The sequence below is a fragment of the Alosa pseudoharengus genome, unplaced genomic scaffold, assembly GCF_046254945.1.
Source record: "Alosa pseudoharengus isolate Yale_2024_CS ecotype anadromous, Long Island Sound unplaced genomic scaffold, YU_APseudo_1.1 YU_APseudo_1.1_scf_1, whole genome shotgun sequence".
Taxonomy (NCBI): Eukaryota; Metazoa; Chordata; class Actinopteri; order Clupeiformes; family Clupeidae; genus Alosa; species Alosa pseudoharengus.
The window spans coordinates 40,114,595-40,134,594 of record NW_027468564.1 but is presented as its reverse complement, the minus strand read 5'-3'; the positions used below and the strand labels follow the sequence as shown (position 1 = coordinate 40,134,594).

General features: G+C 47.2%; 1 protein-coding gene across 1 annotated transcript in view; it reads left to right on the top strand.

Annotated features, from left to right (window-relative positions):
• The window catches only part of LOC143118909 (signal-induced proliferation-associated 1-like protein 2), a 102,755-nt gene that overhangs the window by 56,200 nt on the left and 26,555 nt on the right, over positions 1 to 20,000 (top strand). The window contains exons 7-12 of the mRNA XM_076280049.1: positions 687 to 844; positions 2,115 to 2,745; positions 7,957 to 8,231; positions 11,705 to 11,953; positions 17,953 to 18,096; positions 18,613 to 18,669. Of these exons, the coding sequence (XP_076136164.1) occupies positions 687 to 844; positions 2,115 to 2,745; positions 7,957 to 8,231; positions 11,705 to 11,953; positions 17,953 to 18,096; positions 18,613 to 18,669 (1,514 nt within the window). The remainder of the gene's footprint in view (positions 1 to 686; positions 845 to 2,114; positions 2,746 to 7,956; positions 8,232 to 11,704; positions 11,954 to 17,952; positions 18,097 to 18,612; positions 18,670 to 20,000) is intronic.

Genomic DNA, 20,000 nt, shown 5'->3' with positions numbered 1-20,000 from the left:
GCTCTCTTGTGGCGTTGCGTGCTTCCCAGGGGCTGTAATTACCATCTTTGTGTTTCCGCGGGATCATTGGAGATTGTGGCCGGATTAGCGATAATCTCCCCCCGTAGGGTCTCCCGCCTTAGGACCACGGTAGTGGACCCACCGCACATGCCCACCATACGCTACCTTCATCTTCCCCCCCACCTCTCTCTCTCTACTTCCTTGGGCAACGGTTGTTGCCCCCTCCTGCCCTCTTGCTCTGTCTCAGATGGGGCAGATTGAGGTTCAAGGGGTCTGTCCATGCAGCCTGTTTCAACTAGCTCTGTGTATGCGGTTTGCACTTGAGGCAGTTGAAGGCCACGTACATATATAGACGTGTATTTTTTCATTTGCTCATCTCATGTGTACTATTAGGAGTTAAGCTGTGTGAGGTAAGCTTTTCAAATTCAGTAGTAGATTTTTTTATCTTTTTTTTATCCTCAGTCCCTTGAGGAAACACATCCAACCAAACGTAAAACGCCGCAAACGAATAAACATAAGCAAACATGATGGAGCCATGTGGCTTGGCATGTTGTTGTTATGAAAGAGAGTCCAATCATCCACATCCGTTCACGTCGACAGTGTCTTGTCCCCATGTTTGTTGTTGTTGTTGTTTACCCATGTTTACATACCCCCCCCCCCCCCCCCCCACCTGCTCTTCTGTTTAGCTGCTGAGGAAGAGGCACATCGGGAACGACATCGTCACCATCATCTTCCAGGAGCCTGGTGCGCTCCCCTTCACGCCCAAAAACATCCGCTCCCACTTCCAGCACGTCTTCATCATCGTCCGAGCACACAGCCCCTGCACTGAGGACGTCTCTTACAGGTGAGGCACCTGCCCCTCACTTTATTTCACTAATATGTTATGTTGTATATTATTGTTATACAGTATATTATTATTAAATATTGCATTAATATTGGTTTGTGTATTATTTTTGCACTATTCGTCAGCAAAACAACAGCAGCAAAACAACAAAATGCAGGCCACAAAATGATTTATCTTATATTGTTGTTACCTACCTAATTGTATTTCTATTAGTCTAATGTTTGTAATATTCTTGTGTCGATATTTTTCTTTGTTATCCATCCGATGTTGGTTTGCACCTCAGGTCCTTATGCAAACAGGTTTTTGAAAGATTTCAAGCAGGGCTCTGTCACTAAGAAGAGTCAATCTAATTTCGCAAGTCCAAAATCTCATCTCCGTGCGGTTGAAATAACGATAAAATTGATTGAAGACAAAATAAGTAGATGGGGCCGAGGCACGATTTATATATTCCATGAATCTTCCCTGCATGCCGCGGAGAGGAAGTGGCGAAGACGAAGGGATAAGAATGACCGTAATTGAATTGAAAGCCTCCCTGCTTCCCTCTTTCCCTTCTCATCCCCCCCCCTGCTCCTATTCCATCCTTGCTCTTGACTCTGAGGCAAGCTAAACTTGTGCTTTTAATGCGACAGCGATCTAATGCAGGAGGCAGGCTCACACACCCCCCACCCCCGCAACTGCTTGTCATTATCTCGGGGATCAGCTGAGCAAAGATCTGTGACTCGGAGCCGAGTAAATTAAGATTTTGATCTCGCCAGCCCGTGGGAGATTAAGGGTGGGATGAGCGGGAGTGCGGTCGCGATCCATGTCTTTCCTGCTCTGAGCCTCAGAAGCATGTCTTGCGAGTCCTGAAGTGGACGATAAAAAACATTTTGATGGGGTTTTTTTGTTTTGTTTTTTGTTTTCTGTTTTTCCTTACGGAAGAGATTTACCTCTTCCTCACTGTTACTGAGAACTAATCTGAAAGCAAAGTGTAATGAATTTCCTGTTGAGTGTAATATAGAAGCACTTGAGATATTTTCTGTCAAAGTTAAACATCTAGGCTAATGTATGGTTGTGTCTCAAATGTCCATTTCCCACTGGGAAAATGTGTCACACTTTAATCAGTCAAATGAAACAAAAGTTTGTCATAAATACTTCTCACTTTTAACTTGCATACTCTTGATGGGGAAAGTACATAAATAGCATACATAAATTCCTTGTGCTGAAAAATGTGAAAGTCAAGTTTGTCATGGCGATGTGGTTTCCGCTCACGGATTGTTCTTGTGTCCAGTGTGTCCGTGTCCCGCTCCAAAGACGTGCCGGCCTTCGGCCCGCCCATCCCCAAGGGCGTGACCTTCCCCAAGTCGGCCGTCTTCCGGGACTTCCTGCTCACCAAGGCCATCAACGCGGAGAACGCCGCGCACAAATCGGACAAGTTCCGCGCCATGGCCACGCGCACGCGCCAGGAGTACCTGCGCGACCTGGCCGAGAACTTCGCCGGCTCCGCGCCCCTGGACTCGTCCGGCGGCGGCGGAGGCGCCAAGTTCAGCTTCATCACGCTGGGCGCCCGCCGCAAGGAGCGCTCTCGCCCCCGCGCCAACGCACACCTGCAGAGTAGCGGCGCCGTCACCTGGGCGGTGGTCGCGCGCGACAACGAAGGCGCCAATCCCATCGTCGGCAGCCCCGTCTCCCCCGGCGACTTGTCCTGCTGTCTGCTGGTCATCTCCAACGAGTTTGTGGTGCTCATCGAGGAGGCCTCCAAGGAGGTGGTGTTCAACTGCTACTGCCGCGACGTGATTGGCTGGAACATGTTCTCGCCGCTGGGCCGCATGAAGCTGTACCACGAGCGAGGCTCTTGCCTGGCCTTCTCCATGCAGGATGGCTGTGGGGAGGAAGTGCGGGAGATCGCCAACAGGCTGGAGGTAAGAAGCACCTGAAGCATGCGTTTGGAACTTGTGTTGTTATGGTGTTGTCATGGCGTTGTCATTGTTTTGTCATTTTTAGACATGAAAGATTTTGTTAAGATCTGTAGAATCCCATGAAGGATGCATTGGATTGATCAAGGCTGCGGTGGTATCAGGGGATCAGGATTTTATTTGTTGGAAAAGAATGACAGTTGGAAAGAGTTGCAAAGGGATTCTTGTAGCTCAACCCTTTTGTTAAAAATTAAGTTGGGGTGAGTTCAATCGATAGAATCAAAACCATCCTTCTCATAGAGGGATTGTAGCACAGAGAGTCTCTCTCTCTTTAATTAGTATGTATCTAGTTAGCGTTTTGCAACAGAAACTAATCAAGGTGAGACCAAAGACCTTTAGTGTCCTTTAAAACAGGAGAGCCAGGATGCATGTAGGACTCCCAGCAGGGTGAAGATATGGTGGTGTACCTTTGATTTGGAAAGGTACAGAGTGCTGTTAGGAAATGTAATGCTATTGAGCGTTTCCTCTGGAAGGATCCTATTGATTATTGGGACCTGCTGGGTGAGCATGTGAATGCTTGCGTGTCTCTTGTCTTTGCGTACCCTCTCAGCCTTTTCAAACACAGCACACGTTCCATAACCTCTTAGTAAGGCCAGTGGGTAGGTGGGGGGGTGGGAGTAGTTCAGTTGAGGTAATCACAAAGACTTGTGACCTGTTTAAAATGGACAGAAGTGAACCTCTAAATCTCCTTCATGGTAGCTGGATGACATGTCCTGGTCTTACCTGACAGCCTCACGCTCCCACCCGTGTTTCATCATCACCTTAGCAGGGCACATCCCCATGACCACACACACACACACACACACACACACACACACACACACAGTTCAGTTCATCACCTTACATCCCACTCTCAAACACCCACCAACCTTCTCCCCTGGCACGTACTTACCCTCCGAGGTGAGGCGTAAAGCCCACTAACCGTATTACCGTGAGAAGACTCCTGTTCGCCTTTTAGTCCTGCTCATTAGGATCAGGCATTTGCGGTGGATTAAGTCTTCTGCTGGAGGTCTGCTCGTTGGTGGGTTTGTTGGGGGGGGGGGGGGGGGTTAGCTAATGACCCACCGCGGCGACTCAGCACATTGGCAGGTGTGTGCCTCATTAAAAACGCCTCACCTTCACCTCGGATGTTTGCCCGCAGGGTGTGCGTGTGTGTGTGTGTGTGTGTGTGCACGTGTGTGTGTGTGTTTGTGTGTGTGTGTGTGTGTAAGTGTGTGTGCATACGGTACATTCACAAACGCCTCTAATGTCGGCTCTTCCGGCCTTCACGTGTTATAAATATAGTGGCAGCACTGGCACACACAGAGCAGCTTTCCAGCCTCCCAGCACCGCGCCAAGCAGGTGGAGGTCAGAGAGAGAGGGGGAGAGAGAGGGAGAAAGAGAGAGAGAGAGAGGGAGAGAGAGAGAGAGAGAGCTGGCAGATAGAGTCTCTGCTGGAGAAGTCACCTTTCTCTCCCTCCCTTTCTCCCTTTAGAGCTGTGTCAGGGAGGTACTGTAGCTCAGCCTCACATCAACACAAGCAGAGTTAAAGGTGTAGTAGGTAGTTCAGCATCACATCAAGACCAGCAGAGTTAAAGGAGTAGTAAGTGTAGTAGTCACATCAACACCAGCAGAGTTAAAGGTGTAGTAGGTAGTTCAGCGTCACATCAAGACCAGCAGAGTTAAAGGGGTAGTAGGTGTAGTAGTCACATCAACACCAGCAGAGTTAAAGGTGTAGTAGTCACATCAACACCAGCAGAGTTAAAGGTGTAGTAGTCACATCAACACCAGCAGAGTTAAAGGTGTTATCATGAATTGATACTTCAAAAGTATTTTTCCACCCACGGTTACTCTCAGATGTGTGTAAAATAACCCTCCTCTAACTGCTTGTGCGACCAGGGCCCTGGCTTTGGAGCCATGCCTCTGTGTTCCCACATACAGGACCAGAGGAAATGCCTTTGGGGTGGGGAGGGGGGAGAGAGGAACTTGAGTTCAGCCAGCGGGCGGTCTCATTTTGGTTTGGGACATTTTTGCCGACTGATTCAGGAGATGAGTGGATTGCTGGTTAATGAACTCGCCAGATTTGGTACACGGGGGGTAATGCTCTGGAAGTCTCTCTCTTCTCTCTATTCACTCTCTCTCTCTCTCTATCTCCCTCTCTCTCTCTCTCTCTCTCTCTCTCTCTCTCTCCCTCTCCCTCTCCCTCTCCCTCTCCCCCTCTCTCTCTCTTTCACTTCATCATTATCCGAAGCAGCAGAGATTTTGTCAGATTTTGTCCCCCTGGCCGTGTTGAAAAAAAGAAAGCCACTGAGATTAGATGAGTTTGAGGTCCAGGGGTGATCTTGTTAAAAGCTCCTGTAATCACCAGGCCTGAGAATATTAGTGTGGAAAAGGGAAAGCAAATCTTCGGATTGAGCACTCACCTCAGGTGACTCGTTGTGGACTTTTTAGCACTAGTGTCAAAGTCATAACCATCGTGTTATCTATTTCTCTATATGTCCGTTTACCCACTCAACATTCCATCAATATTTTGAGGAGGTATTGTTTCTACATTATCAATATTTTGAGGAGGTGTTGTTTCTACATTATCAATATTTTGAGGAGGTGTTGTTTCTACATTATCAATATTTTGAGTAGGGATGTAACGATTACCGGTATAATGATAAACCGTGATAAAAATGTTGACGATAACAATTACCGTTTTCTTTTGAAATATCATAATTATCACGGTTGATTACCACGGTGTTGAAACCGTGTGTTTAATCCTGCAGCTTCATCCGAGCCTGCTTTTGACATACAGTAGGCCTGGTACAATGAAGCAAAATTGGTACCCTACTGATTTTGTTGTCTAATTGATGGTTTTAACTGCTATTTGGATTAGGCTACAACTGATTTTAAAAGGCGGAAAATTTTCACCGCAAAACTTGCACTGTATCATTTAGCCGCTCTGCGTTTTTCTTTTTTATCTTCGCGTCCACATTAAATCCATTCCACTCACGTTATCAGAAGAGCACAGTAGCCTAAAGTTTTATTTCTCAGGGTAGGAATTCACGGCGGCCACGTTGCGTTGGCCGTGATGTCCCTTTGAAAATCAGAGGTTTACAGGCCACGGTGGCCTTGGTGCCCTTCTTTCAATATCCTGCTTTGCGTCCTACTAATAGCGATTTTTATTTAGCCTATGGCCTGTCAAAATATTCACAGGGCAAATTCATTTAGTATTTTATGCAGTGGAGAAAGTGACAGCGCAAGAAAGAAAGTGCGTCTAAATTCACCCATTCTTCTCAGTTGAACTACTCGCGAACGAGCCTACTTATCACGCAGACATCAGTATCACATGAAAGAGCTTTTTCTCAGCTTTTAAACGATGTTAGCCGCGAATTGCTATGGTGAACGGTTCGCGAGAAAAGTAAATAATATAATTCAATTTAATCATAAATTCTACTGAAGGTTTTGCGTCCATCACCCTACCCATTCCTCTCGGTAAAAACCTTTCGTTTAACACATAACAAACCATATATCAGAATAAACAGCAGACCTTACCGAACACAAAGATGTAAAGCAGTCACCTGTACAGTTAGCCGTTCCAGAGTAATCCAGTTTTGAATTTGCAGTAAATTTCGACATGCATGGATGTCTCCACATTTGGGCTTTAAGTTTTACAATGTGTTTAAATTGTTACACATGATTTCATAACGGGCCAAATACAAAACAAATGTTACAAATATCACCTAGATATCGGTAAATCAGAGGACAGCTGACTAAGAGTTTGTGAAAGTAGATCACAAAATGCTAAGCATGCATCTAGGCTATTTGAGTTTCTTAAAGCTGAACTGTGCTTAAATTGTTCAATACATGATTTCATAACAGGCCAAATATAAAATAAATGTTAAATATAGCCTAGATATCTGTAAATATTAGATGATCGATCATTTGCAGTTCTATGTAATATGTCATGTTTCATGTTTTTGTAATGTTTCATACAGTGATGCAGGTCTACTGCAGTGAATAGGCTATACAACTTTGATCATTTTTATAGCCTACTACTGTATAGTTAACTTTGGCCTGGGTGCCCTAACATGTGGCCTTTGTGCCCTCCACCAAATATGCTCAACTGAAGGCCAAGTGGCCTTGCCCCCAGAATGGTGAAATTCCAAGCCTGGTCTCACTCATTGGATCCAGATAACAGTAGCAACCTCCAAATAATGTTAGGGTAAGTTAAGCTATAAGCACATACCCAATTAAACATGAACGGGACACTTTTTGAAACTATTTCAGCTTGTGTAAGCCTATCAGTGCTTTCTGTACATATTGAACACACTTTTAAAAATACCGTGATAATACCGAAAACCGTGATAATTTTGGTCACTATAACCGTGAGGTTAAATTTTCATACCGTTACATCCCTAATTTTGAGGAGGTGTTGTTTCTACATTATCAATATTTTGAGGAGGTGTTGTTTCTACATTATCAAAATGGACTTTGTGTTTTACGTAAAGCTTTTCTTTCACCATCAGTCTGTGGTTCACATTCTGTTTTTTGTGCTTTTTGCTTCACATTATTTCTGTCCATTTCTGCTTTCTCTCTCTCTCTCTCTCTCTCTCTCTCTCTCTCTCTCTCTCTCTCTCTCTTACCCTCTCTCCGTCCCTCAGAGTCTCAAATTCAAATGAAGTGCTTTATTGGCATGACAAATAGACTGCTTGAATTGCCAAAGCAGCCATTAAATAGAAAGAGCAGGAAATCAGAAATCTCTATCTGATATTCTGGCTATATTCTGTCTTGAATTCTGACCGCTATGCACGCTTCTATCTATCTATCTATCTAGAATTTTCTACCAGTTTCTGTATGTTTTTCTCTCTGTGAGGCCTTCTCCCCATCTCTGCTGTGAAGAGACTGTCATTAAAGCAACTTTCCAGTGGTACATTCTAGACTATCTATCTATAATTTGTCTTCCAAAATATGAAATAGAAACATATGACATAAGCCATCATTTTCCGTGAGACTGGAGGGTCGAGGCAGAGTCTAGGATCATCACTGATGTGAATGATCACACGATATTCAATATTACTGATGGTGTCAAGGTGGTGGGGGCCATTATACTGTAATTATAATGAGTATTACAGTAAATAAGTATAATACTGTAATTTGCCTTCCTGCGCCCCTCCCCCCCTCTCCCTCCAGATTGTGACACGAGGCTGTGAGACGGTGGAGATGACGCTGCGGCGGAACGCGGTGGGCCAGCTGGGCTTCCACGTGAACTTCGAGGGCGTGGTGGCGGACGTGGAGCCGTTCGGCTTCGCCTGGCAGGCGGGCCTGCGGCAGGGCTGCCGCCTGGTGGAGATCTGCAAGGTCACCGTGGCTACGCTGTCGCACGAGCAGATGATCGACCTGCTGCGCACCTCCACCACCGTCACCGTGGTCGTGGTGCACGCGCACGAGGACGGCACGCCCCGCAGGTAGCAAAACACCCATGCACACGTACCTAATTAATACACACACACACACCTCACACTGCAGTATGCTTTCTCTCTCTCTTTCACTTTCTCTCTCTCTCTATCACACACATACACATTTTTCTGTATTCGTTGTGGCTGGCTCTGTGGCTCCATTTGCATCTGTGAATACAAATTCGTATTACGAAGGTCTGATGACGGCATCGAAACGCGATTGGTCAGCGTGGTTCCTTCCGCTTTGGCAGCCTCGGTGAGGTCAAGACCGGTGTCATGCGGAGCCACAGAGTTGCGCAACAAGAGCTGTCAATGTTTTTTTTTTTTTTTTTTGATGTTTCCGTTATGTCAGAATTGCTTTCTCTAATACTCTGATCTCTCTGTTCAAAAAAAAAAAAGAGATAATTTCCTCTAAATCTACCTTGCTCCCCGAGCGGCACAGTCGTGTTACGAAATCAAACCGGGAAGTCTAAAAAAAAATTTTAAAAAAAGGGAGTGAAAGAAACTCTGTGACTCTTTCCAGTGTCCTCCGGTCCTCACACTCCGCTCCGATCTTCCCTCGCCAGCTAATCCTCTTAGACTAATCGCTCAAACTTGCAGCCAAGCAGGCTTTTCCACGACGTGAGTCACAAAACACAAAAACAAACACACACACACACACACACACACACAAACAAAAACTCAACATGGGACAGGCATCGCACAGACAGCTGAGCAAGCAGGATGGTGTGGACCCCCCCTGGGGTGCAGTGTCATGTTTGCAGGTGTTGAGGGTATTTTACAGGTGATGGGGGACTGCTGGATAAACAAAAAGAAAAGAAAAACAAATCTATGATTAGCAGAAGAAAGAAGAAGAGAAGAGGGCAAACAAGGGTAGCGGTCCGGTTTAAACTGGGCAAACAGGGGTAGCGATCCGGTTTAAACTGGGCAAACAAGGGTAGGGGTCCAGTTTAAACTGGGTAGGCAGCAGTTTAAACTGGGTAGGCAGGGGTAGCGGTCCAGTTTAAACTGGGCAAACAAGGGTAGCGGTCCAGTTTAAACTGGGTAGGCAGGGGTAGCGGTTGCTGGCAGGCAGGAAGGGGGCTGGATGAAGAACAGAAAAGAAATGGCCCTATGGGCAGCAGAAGAGAAGAGAAGAGAGCAAACAGTAGTTTAAAACATGGAGGCAGAGGGCCAGATGTTTCTGGTGAAGTGGGGGGTATGTGTGGGGTGGAGGGGGGGGGGGGGGGGGTGTTGATCCCCCAAATTGGCTGGATGGTTTGGACAGATGAAATGAAAAAGTAAAGCCTATAGTTTAATACGGTCTGGACTGACTGCAACCCAGTATACCCTGACACACACACACACACACACACACACACACACATACATACACATACACATACACATACACATACACATACACATACACATACACATACACATACACATACACATACACACACACACACACACACACACACACACACACACACACACACACACACACACACACACACACACACACACACACACACACACACAGACACAGACACAGACACAGACACACAGACACTGGCCCCAGCGTAAAAGATAAGGCCCTGGCTTAGAACTCTGTGATGTTTTGAGTTTGTATGAGAAAGCCTCCAAGCTGTGAGGGTATTTGAGGAGATTCAGAGCAAAGTCCATTTGAAACCTCGGTCACGGAGACGTCTGGAGGAAACCGTTAGACTGGCTCCGATCATTACCATAGCGGCTCGTTACCAAGGCACAGTCAAGTCTCACTGAGCGAGCCCAGTTTCCCCGCATCAGCATCAAAAGGTCGTTTGAAGATGAGTGTGCTGCCGTCAGCATTGCCAGAGCACACAGGAGTACACACACACACACACAAACACACACACACATACACACACATTCACCCACACATTTACATTTAACAAATGTTATGAAATGCGTGGCATCCTATCGCTTCTATTGCCTCCAGATCGGTACACGTTGAAATAAATCGTCCCGGAATCATATCGTAGACCATATGTCTATTATGTTGCCCCGAGGCAAAAGAGAATCTGAGCATTAGGAGAGAGATTCTCCAGAGCATAAAGACAGAGACTTTCTAATGAGGAGACACAGCACTGGTGTCTATGTCCCGCCCTTTCCACGGGCAAATGTTGACATGTGTACACATCGTGCCAATCACGTGGTGTGAACTCGCTGCTGGAGTGAGGTTGGTGTCATTACGCTTTGAGCACACGCAGTTCTGCCCAAAATAGATGCCCGATAAGTGCCCAAAGTATGTTGCAATATGGCCGCCGAGTGGAGGGACTTGCTTCAGGGTGAAGGCATGATTTTTATCAAAGTCCTTTTAGGCAACACGGCTGTTCTTTCAATGTAATTGAGTTAAAGAACAAACAACAAAAACAAACCAAGATGTCATCTCGCCAGATAACTTATGCCCGCAAACCAACGGCAATCAAATTGCATGGCAACCAGCGTGAAACAAATCACGAACGAGTGACCGAGTCTCAACCAAGCGAACCATGAAGACGAGCTCGCTTGCCCCCCCCCCCCCCCCCCCCACTCCCCACTTCAGTCTCCATTTACTCGCTGGCTGTCATGGTCGATCAGTCTGACGTACTCCGAAGCCAAGTCCGAGCGAACGCGTCGAGGGCTGCCGTGTGCGTCAGTCAGAACCACGTTGGATCAGAGCCATGGCCCATACCTCGCAGCCACTTCAAATCTAATTAACTGCGTCGCCGCGACTCAACAGATGCATTAGGTCCGATCTATACAGTATTGATGTCACTGCGCTTCGAGGGGGCCGGGCAGAAAGGAGGACGCGATGTCCGTCAATGCGGGTCATTGGGGCCGGACGCGCTTATCATTCTACTGATATTATGGAACACGGTTTAATTTTGATGATGTGTTCTTGGGTTTGATTTACTTGTCATATTGTCTATTTTTCTCTCTCTCTCTCTCTCTCTCTCTCTCTCTCATTTTTTCTTTCACTCTCCCTATTTCTTAAATGCAAGACTATCACTCATCAGACAATACATGTAGGAGTCTTTTGGTAAAAAAATGGATGACATTAATTCTAATACAGTATCCAGTTTCTCATTTAAAGTATTTCCAGCATGTAGGTCAGTATCACACACAGAACTCCATTTTTAGAACCATGTACTGTATCTGTTGCACTGTATAGAGAACAGCTTGAGGAAGAATTCCTCTCTCAACTGTTCAGGCCAGCCGTTTATTGTAGAATATCTATTATTCATTTAGTGGAGCCACCTTCGGTATGACAACTGTGCACAATCTTTAGTGTTTCTCCATGGGGGCCTAGAATTAGGTACCTGGGAGGGACATGGCATCAGCTATTTATATTGCTAACTAGTTTGTGTATTTCTCCATTTGTGTGTGTGCGTGTGTGTGTGTGTGTGCGCGTGCGTGTGCGCGTGCGCGTGTGTGTGTGCGTGTGTGTGCGTGTGTGTGTGCACGTCTCCTCACAGGGGCTGCTCTGAGCTCTACCGCTCCCTGCCCCTGGTGGAGTACAAGCTGGACAGCGGCACCACGGCCGTGGGCACTCTGGGGGGCGCAGGCTGGCACCGCGTGCCGCTGACCCAGCAGCTGTCGCGCACCTCGCCCACGCAGGCGCCCGCACTCACCCCGTCGCCCGGGCAACAGCAGCGCTTCCACTACGCCCAGGCCGCCATCTCCCGCAGCACCTCCTTCGACAAGAAGTTCCAGGATGGACAGAGGTATGGAGGCGGCACTTCGATTTCTCCTGTGTTCTGCTTCTCTCCTCTCCTCTATTCTCCTCTCCTCTCCTCTCCTCTCCTCTCCTCTCCTCTTCTCTTCTCTTCTCTTCTCTTCTCTTCTCTTCTCTTCTCTTCTCTTCTCTTCTCTTCTCTTCTCTTCTCTTCTCTTCTCTTCTCTTCTCTTCTCTTATTCTCTTCTCTCTACTCTACTCTAATTCTCTTCTCTACTTTTCTGTTATTTCTCTCCTCTTCTCTTCTCTCCTCTTTACTATTCTCTTCATTTTCTTCCTTATGCATTTCTTTCTTCACTTTTCTTCTGTCCTTCTCTCTGAGTCTTTCCTTTTCTTCCCTGCTCATCTGTCTCTCTCTCTCTCTCTCTCTCTCTCTCTCTCTCTTCTCTTTTCTCTTTCTCTTTCTTCTCCCCTACCCATCTGTCTGTTCCTTCTTTCCTCTTCTTTCTTTCTTTCCTCTTTCCTCCTCTCTTTTCTAGTCTTTCTCTTTCTTCACATTTCTCCTTCACCATCTGTGTGTCACTCTTCCGTGGTGAGTTGGCCTCGTTCCAGCTCCTCTTCTGTCGAAGACTTTAAACTGAGGCCCTGAACCAGCACATGCCCACTCTTATTTTGGGCTGACTCACAAAGTTAACAAGAGTGCACCAGACTCGTCGGCAAAATACTTTCATTACAGTAAAAAATCTGAAGTTGTGTCGCTCCACCTACTGTGAGATGCCAGACTCAAGTCTCTTAAGAGTTTATTTGGTTGGATGCAGGGAAGATTATTTCATAGATGTTGAGGTCATGCTCATTGCTCATGGCAAAGTAAAACATCTCTACTGCACCTTGGGAAAAACATGTTTATGTTTAAAAATCCATGCATGGAAGTCCCTTAGGCTGTTTTGGCTGTTTGTTTTGTCTGAAGGCAAAGCAGAGCTATGCTCGACATAAATATTAAAGCAAGATCTCCTTGTAGATCAGTACACAAACCAGATGCTAGTCGACTCGGGAGCAGATCAGAACCAGGCTCGTCCCAGACCTTGATTCGCTCGGTTCTAGATTCAGCCCAGAGGCTTATTCTAATGGAGCAGGCCGGATCTGGGCCAAGGCATTGGCCTAGTCTACCCACGAGTCACGCTAGTTTCGGGGCAGCCACACCCAAGGTCTACTTGAACAGGCGCACACACACACACACACACACACACACACCGGAGAGACCATGTATTAATCTCTGGACTCCTACGCCTATTCCCCCCCCGATGTCAGAAAACTCTTTGCGCTCCACCCTTCATCTGAGACAACCAATTATAATGTTGAGGAGGAGCAGGAGGATAGTGATAAAGAGAGAGAGAGGTGAGGGCCAGGGGAAGGTGAAAGTGGAAGGACCACACAAAACTCCAGTGTAGAGAAGTGGGAAAGCGATGGCGCTCTACCCTATTCATGTGAGAAGACTGATGATGAAGGTGATGATGATGAAGAGGTTCCTCCCTGTTGGAGTGGACGCGGCCAGATGTCAAGAGAGAGGAGAGGAGGAGGAAGAGAGAGGAGAGGAGGAGGAAGAGAGAGAAGAGGAGTAAAGGAAGGAAGGAGAGGGTAGGGAGAAACGAGATAATGAAGGGCTGAAAAGGAGGCTAGAGAAATGTATAAAGGAAGTATGGCTATGAGAATGAGAGAACGAAGGAGAGACTCAGTAGGAGAGAGAGAGAGAGAGAGAGAAGAGGGAGAGGGAGAGAGAGAGAGAGAGAGAGAGAGAGAGAGAGAGCTACAGAAACAGGGGGGGAGGGGGGGGGGTTGAAAGCTGAGATCTGGGAAGAGAGCAGCTAAGCGAAAGGTGAGAGAGAGGTGACAGGGATGGGATCTAGATAGTGGAGGAACAGAGACGAATGGTGGAGAAATACAAATCTGAGGTGAGGGAAAGGAGCCGCCACACTTTGAGTGGGTTGCTAGGAGGAGGTGGATATGAAAGGAGATGAAATGAATCCTGATTTTGAACGAGAGAGCGAGTGAGGAGTGATCAAGCTGTTTGTGTGTGTGTGCGTGTCTGTGTGTGTGTGTGTGTGTGTGTGTGTGTGTGTGTGTGTGTGAGAGGGAGAGAGAGAGAGAGAGAGAGTGAGAGAGGGAAAAAAGAACAGATTTGTGGTTCTGGAGAGATGAAATAGAGGAAGAATGTGATCATGGAGAGAGAACGAGTGAGAGAAAAAAAGTGAATGGACAATGAGAGAGAGAGAGAGAGAGAGAGAGAGAGAGAGAGGGAGGGAGGGAGGGGGAGGGAGAGAGAGAAATAAGGGTGTTTTGACTCAGTGAAAGAAAGCGAGTGTGAGAAAGAGGAGAAAAAGAGAGAGAGCATGCCTCATAGGGTGAAAAAGAGAGAGAGCATGTCTCATAGGGTGAAAAAGGGTATGAGAGAGAGGAAAGACAAATGAGAGTTTTAGAGTGTTCACAGAGAGGGGGAGAGAGAGAGGGAGAGATGAGGGTATTTGTGTAAGAGTGAAAGAGAGAGCAAGTTTGTGAAAGAGGAGAGTGTGTGTGTGTGTGTGTCTGGTTGGCATGTGAATGTTTTATAGAGCGGGGCTGTTTCCAGGGCTCTCCTTCTCAGCCCTGATGGACCCCTGCAGTGTGCTGTCCCTTCTGTTCGAGGGCCTTGGCTCTAGTCCCTGCTGGTGTTGTGTTACCAGCCAGCTCACTCTCTCTCGTGTGTGTGTGTGTGTGTGTGTGTGTGTGTGTGTGTGTGTGTGTGTGTGTGTGTGTGCGTGCGTGCGTGTCAGCTGTGTGTTTCAGAGAAAAAGACTGAGTGTCAGAGTGTGTGTTTCAGCTGTTTTTGTGTGTGTATTTCTGTGTGTGTGTGTGTGTGTGTCAACGTCAACTGCTTGCGTGTGTGTGTTTGTGCGTGTCTGTATGGATGAGCTTCAGAATGTGCTTATCTCCATGATGAGGTTTTGTGCCTATGGTAATATCTGACCTGACCGTGTGTGTGTGTGTGTGTGTGTGTGTGTGTGTTTGTGTGTGTTTGTGTTTGTGTTTGTGTTTGTGCATGTGCTTACTCATCTGGACATTGTAACACATCCATAATATATAACACATACACACACTTCTTGCCATTTACCACCAGATCCTCGATAAGAACCGATCATTACCTCATCGAGCCATTCGATGAATTGGTCATCTGCTGGCCTGACCTTTGACCCCTTCTGTCCGCACTGGCGTCAACACACTTAGTCTCACATGCAGGGCCACGCATGTCCCATACGGTCACATGTGTACAGAGCTTGCAGCAGTAGATGTTAATGTGGATGTGTCCTGTCCTGGGCCCAGATATGTTATGGTAAGCAGCAAGCCAAGAACCTATCAGAATCATAATGAACTGGGCTCTGCCCCGACTTTAGCAACAGCCAGTATTTTAAAGGGAGTTTAGGAGGTTAGGTGTGTGTGTGTGTGTGTATCTGTGTGTCTGTGTCTGTGTCTGTGTCTGTGTGTGTGTGTGTGTGTGTGTGTCTGTGTGTGTGTGTGTCTGTGTGTGTGTCTGTGTGTGTGTGTGTGTGTGTGTGTGTGTGTGTGTGTGTGTGTGTGTGTGCCTATGCCTGTCTCTCTCTCTGTGTGCGTGTGTGCATGTGTATCTGTGTGTGTGTGTGTGTGTGTGTGTTTGTCTGTCTGTGTGAGTCTATGTCAGTGTCTTTTTTCTCTGTGTGTGTGTGTGTGTGTGTGTGTGTGTCTGCGAAACACTACAGCCCTCTAGGCGCCAAGTCAAAGCCCAGTTTCCACTAATCCACGGGCCGCCCCTGCGCTCAGCCCAGCTAACGCACTGCAACAGAACCAGACGTGTCCTGCCCACTTGGGGCATGTTCACGCTGCCCGCACCTGTTTTGAAGCTCAAGCCCAGTTTCCACCACTCCACTCCTCCGCCTCTGATGCACTGCATTAAGCAGGGCAGGCCCAATGGGTGCAGGCTGCTGTGTCTCTCCCACTTGGGGCATGTTCGCTCAGGGCGCTCTTCGACAGGGCAGAGTGAACGCTCCCCACCTGTTTCTCGTTAGCAGGACGAGGCGTGCTGGGGGTTTCAACACCTGAGCAGCAGGGAAATATATTGGAAAGGAATCAGGGCCGGTGTTTCAAATTTACCTCGGTGATATCTGAGTTCTTGCACGTACTCACTAGTGTGTGTGTGTGTGTGTGTGTGTGTGTGTGTGTGTGTGTGTGTGTGTGTGTGTGTGTGTGTGTGTGTGTGTGTGTGTGTGTGTGTGTGTGTGTGTGTGTGTGTGTGTGTGTGTGTGTGTGTGTGTGTGTGTGTGTTGTGTGTGTGTGTGTGTGTGTGTGTGTGTGTGTGTGTGTGTGTGTGTGTGTGTGTGTGTGTGTGTGTGTCTATTTCTTTGTTTGTGAGTATGCTTGTATTTGTAAAGTGTGTGTGTATGCACGCACGCACGATCACGATCATATCCATCTGTTTTCCATTGCGTGTGTTCAGCTGTGAAAGTAAGTGTACATGTGTGTGTCCATATCCATATGTGTAAATATGAAAGTGTGTGTGTGTGTGTTGTGGTTGATAATTGAAGGCGGTGTGGGGGAAAACCCATCAGAGAGCATACGCCGATCATTACAGATGACACATCTGCCCCTGAGGACTTTTGGAGCTGGGAGCAGGCTGGAAATTATCTAATGAATTCATCCATTGTATGCAGCTGTGTGTGTGTGTCAGTGTGTATGTGTGTGTGAGTGTGTGTGTGTGTGTGTGTGTGATATATGTAGGTGTATGTCTCAAGCTGTGTGTTTGTGTGTTTATTCATGTGTACGTCTGCATATGTGCAGTTTTGTCTTGGGGAATGTGTGTGTGTGTGTGTGTGTGTGAGCTCATTGTGGTTGAGGCAGGCTGCCCATCACATCCGCTGTGCAGAGCAGAGAGACTCTGATCGGCTCTAGTTAATTGGGAACTGGATTCCCAGGTGCCTTATAGCTGCCAGTTCCTCAGCAGGGTGTCTGTGTGTGTGTGTGTGTGTGTGTGTCTCTCTCTCTCTCTCTCTCTCTCTCTCTCTCTCTCTCTCTCTCTCTCTCTCTCTCTCTCTCTCTCTCTCTCTCTCTCGTCTGTGTGTGTGTGTGTGTGTGTGTGTGTGTGTGTGTGTGTGTGTGTGTGTGTGTGTGTGTGTGTGTGTGTGTGTGTGTGTGTGTGTGTGTGTGTGTGTGTGTGTGTGTGTGTGTGTGTGTAAAAAAAGAGAAAGTGGAGGTGTGTGTGTGTGTGTGGTGTCTGTTACGGGGGCGGGGGATGCATGGAATCTCAAGCCTTGTGTGCCCTAGAAAGCTCAGAACCCCGCAGTCCTTCTGGGCTATGTATAGACTTGACCTCTGCGCTTTTATTTTGACATATTTTCACTGAGCTTCACCTACTCCTGTCATGAATGTGTATGTCTCACCCAATGACTGCATACATAGTCATCAGCCTCACCAGGAAGTACAGCTAATTTGCGATTTAAGCCCCGGTTACATCGGTCATACACCCCGTTTACATCCCCCATCGGGGGAAAAAAAGAGAAACACTTCAGAAATTAGGTCAGCCTCTCCATTCACCATTTCTAGCCAGTAACGAAGCTCTGAAATGAATGATTTCTACGTGTATTAATCTACTTTATTAAATTCCTATAAATTCCTTTGCCTTTGTCCTTGCTTTCTCTCTGTGCCAAAACCAATGGGAGGTCAACTTGTCAACAGAGCATTTTTTAATATGACCTATTCTACTTCCAACTGACACTTTCCTCTGTCTTTGGCTGTGTTATTCACCACTGATAGATACTCTGAGGCCATGACAGAAGACTGCCATCATTGTTACTATGTCTCTAGGAGGGCAGAATGGCCACATTAACAGCTGTGCCACATTAAAGGACGCTTGTTCTTATCATCTCACATAGTTCAGCATAATAACATCAAAATAGCAATTTTGTAATGTGAGTCAGAATGACCTACTGACGTATACCTCTGTGTTTTGTCCCTGTGACCCCACCCCCCCCTCCCACACGTCTGTAGAGTGCTCCAGGACTTTGAGGTATCCCAGGCAACCGTGGGCTCCCGAGAATCGGGGCAGATGTACTGCAGCTCCCCTAGCAACCAGTCCACGTCCAGTGACCCTGGACCCTGCGTGTCCTGGGGACAGAAAGGCAGCTACGACGGGTAAACATCACAGAACACAGAGGGTTTTAATCTGCCCTAACACATATTTTAATTTGTTTTTCAAGGCAAACATGCCTACCGAAATGTAGGATCGATCACCCCAGTACAATAAAGCCACAGTACAGCAGTATATGCAATATATTTACTATAGCAACAATATACTATATAGTTACTATAGCAACAATATACAATATATTTACTATAGCAACAATATACAATATATTTACTATAGCAACAATATACAATATATTTACTATAGTAGTAATAGTGGATAAAAATATGTTTACATATTAGTCAGATAGCCCTGCAGCCAAATAGCCAATAGTCTTCTTCCATTTCAAGGACAACACAGTGGCTAACTGGGGCTCCACGTAAGCCAAAAGGCACGACTCAGTCTCAAAAGCACATAGCTTAGCTTGTGCTATGTCGTTGAAAAAAAATAAAAAGTGTCAAAGCCTTATCCAAATATATCAGCACGAGGTGTCTGAGGTGTAGGATGCCCCGGGATGTCCACAGCTTGTCCAGTCTTGCAGTGGAGCAGCTGCGCCTGCTGCCCTCAAGGCCGACCCAGGGGTCAGTCCGATCTACAAGACTCGTTTGTAGTCGTTTGTTAGCCCTTAAAAGCTCTGCATGCAACACTGACCCCCGGTCGAAGTGAGGAAGAAGAGAATGTTTCAGGGGTGGAGGGGGAGTGGGGGGGGGTGAGGGTTTCAGATGCCCAGCTGGTGGTCATACGATAGCCCCTTTTGGTCTGATGCTGCACCGTATGGCCCCTGGTTCCTCCAGGACCTCTCTGACCTTCAGCTGCCCAGCCGACGCTCCAGGGCCTGGGCTTGGGCAGCTCTGCAACACCCCAACGCCACCACCCCCATCTCCCTCTCCACGCACCTCTCTTACTAGGCTCTGAGTCAGGCTGCTCTTCCCCACAGGAACAACTGTCCACACTATCTAGCTAACAAGCAGCAGAGATGCATCTGTGTGTGTGTGTGTGTGTGTGTGTGTGTGTGTGTGTGTGTGTGTGTGTGTGTGTGTGTGTGTGTGTGTGTGTGTGTGTGTGTGTGTGTGTGTGTGTGTGTGTGTGTGTGTGTGTGTGTGTGTGTGTGTGTGTGTGTGTGTGTGTGTGTGTGTGTGTGTGTGTGGGGAGGGGGGGGTGTATATGCGGATGGGTCCTATTTCTCCAGTTAGACGCACGCACGCACGCACGCACACAAGCTGTCGGAGATGGTCACTGCAGCATGCACTGAGTGGCCTTGCATAATGTGGCACTCTGAGTTCCAGGGGGGGTTGTGTGTGTGTGTGTGTGTGTGTGTGTGGAAGGGGGTGGAGCAGGGTATGTGTGGCATGGACTACAATGCCGTACAGGCTGTGACTTGCCACAGGCTCGCTGGAAGATTAAGGGCCAAGTTTGGAACCCAGAGCGCCGTTGCGTCTCCTCCCCAGCGACTGGCGGTACACTAAAGTGCCGGTTACAAGCACAAGTATTGCTGTTCTTCAGCCCTTTTTCTTCTTCTTCTTCTTCTTCCCCATTTAGTTTGTCTGTACACAATTACAGATGGTGTTTAACCTTGTGACCAAGAGGCTTCACACAGTGGACGCTCAGCCAGTTCGCCCCTGTGTCTCGTCCTGATGGAGAAGAGGAGAAGAAGGGCAAAGGGAGAAAAAAACCCAACATAAACGCTAAATAAAAAATAAAAAAACGCTGAAAAACCTTGAGTGCATTTAGGTCACTGCTGCTCTTGCGAGCTTTTCCGAGCACGTCCTAACAGATTGTCATAATCGGGTCGGACGGCCGCGTACATTATACATGCGTATGGTTTCTGCGATGAAACATGAACGCGTCTCCGCAATTAAAATGAGAGGGAGAAGAAAAAAAACATGCCAGCCCCCCCGTCGTAAAAAAACTC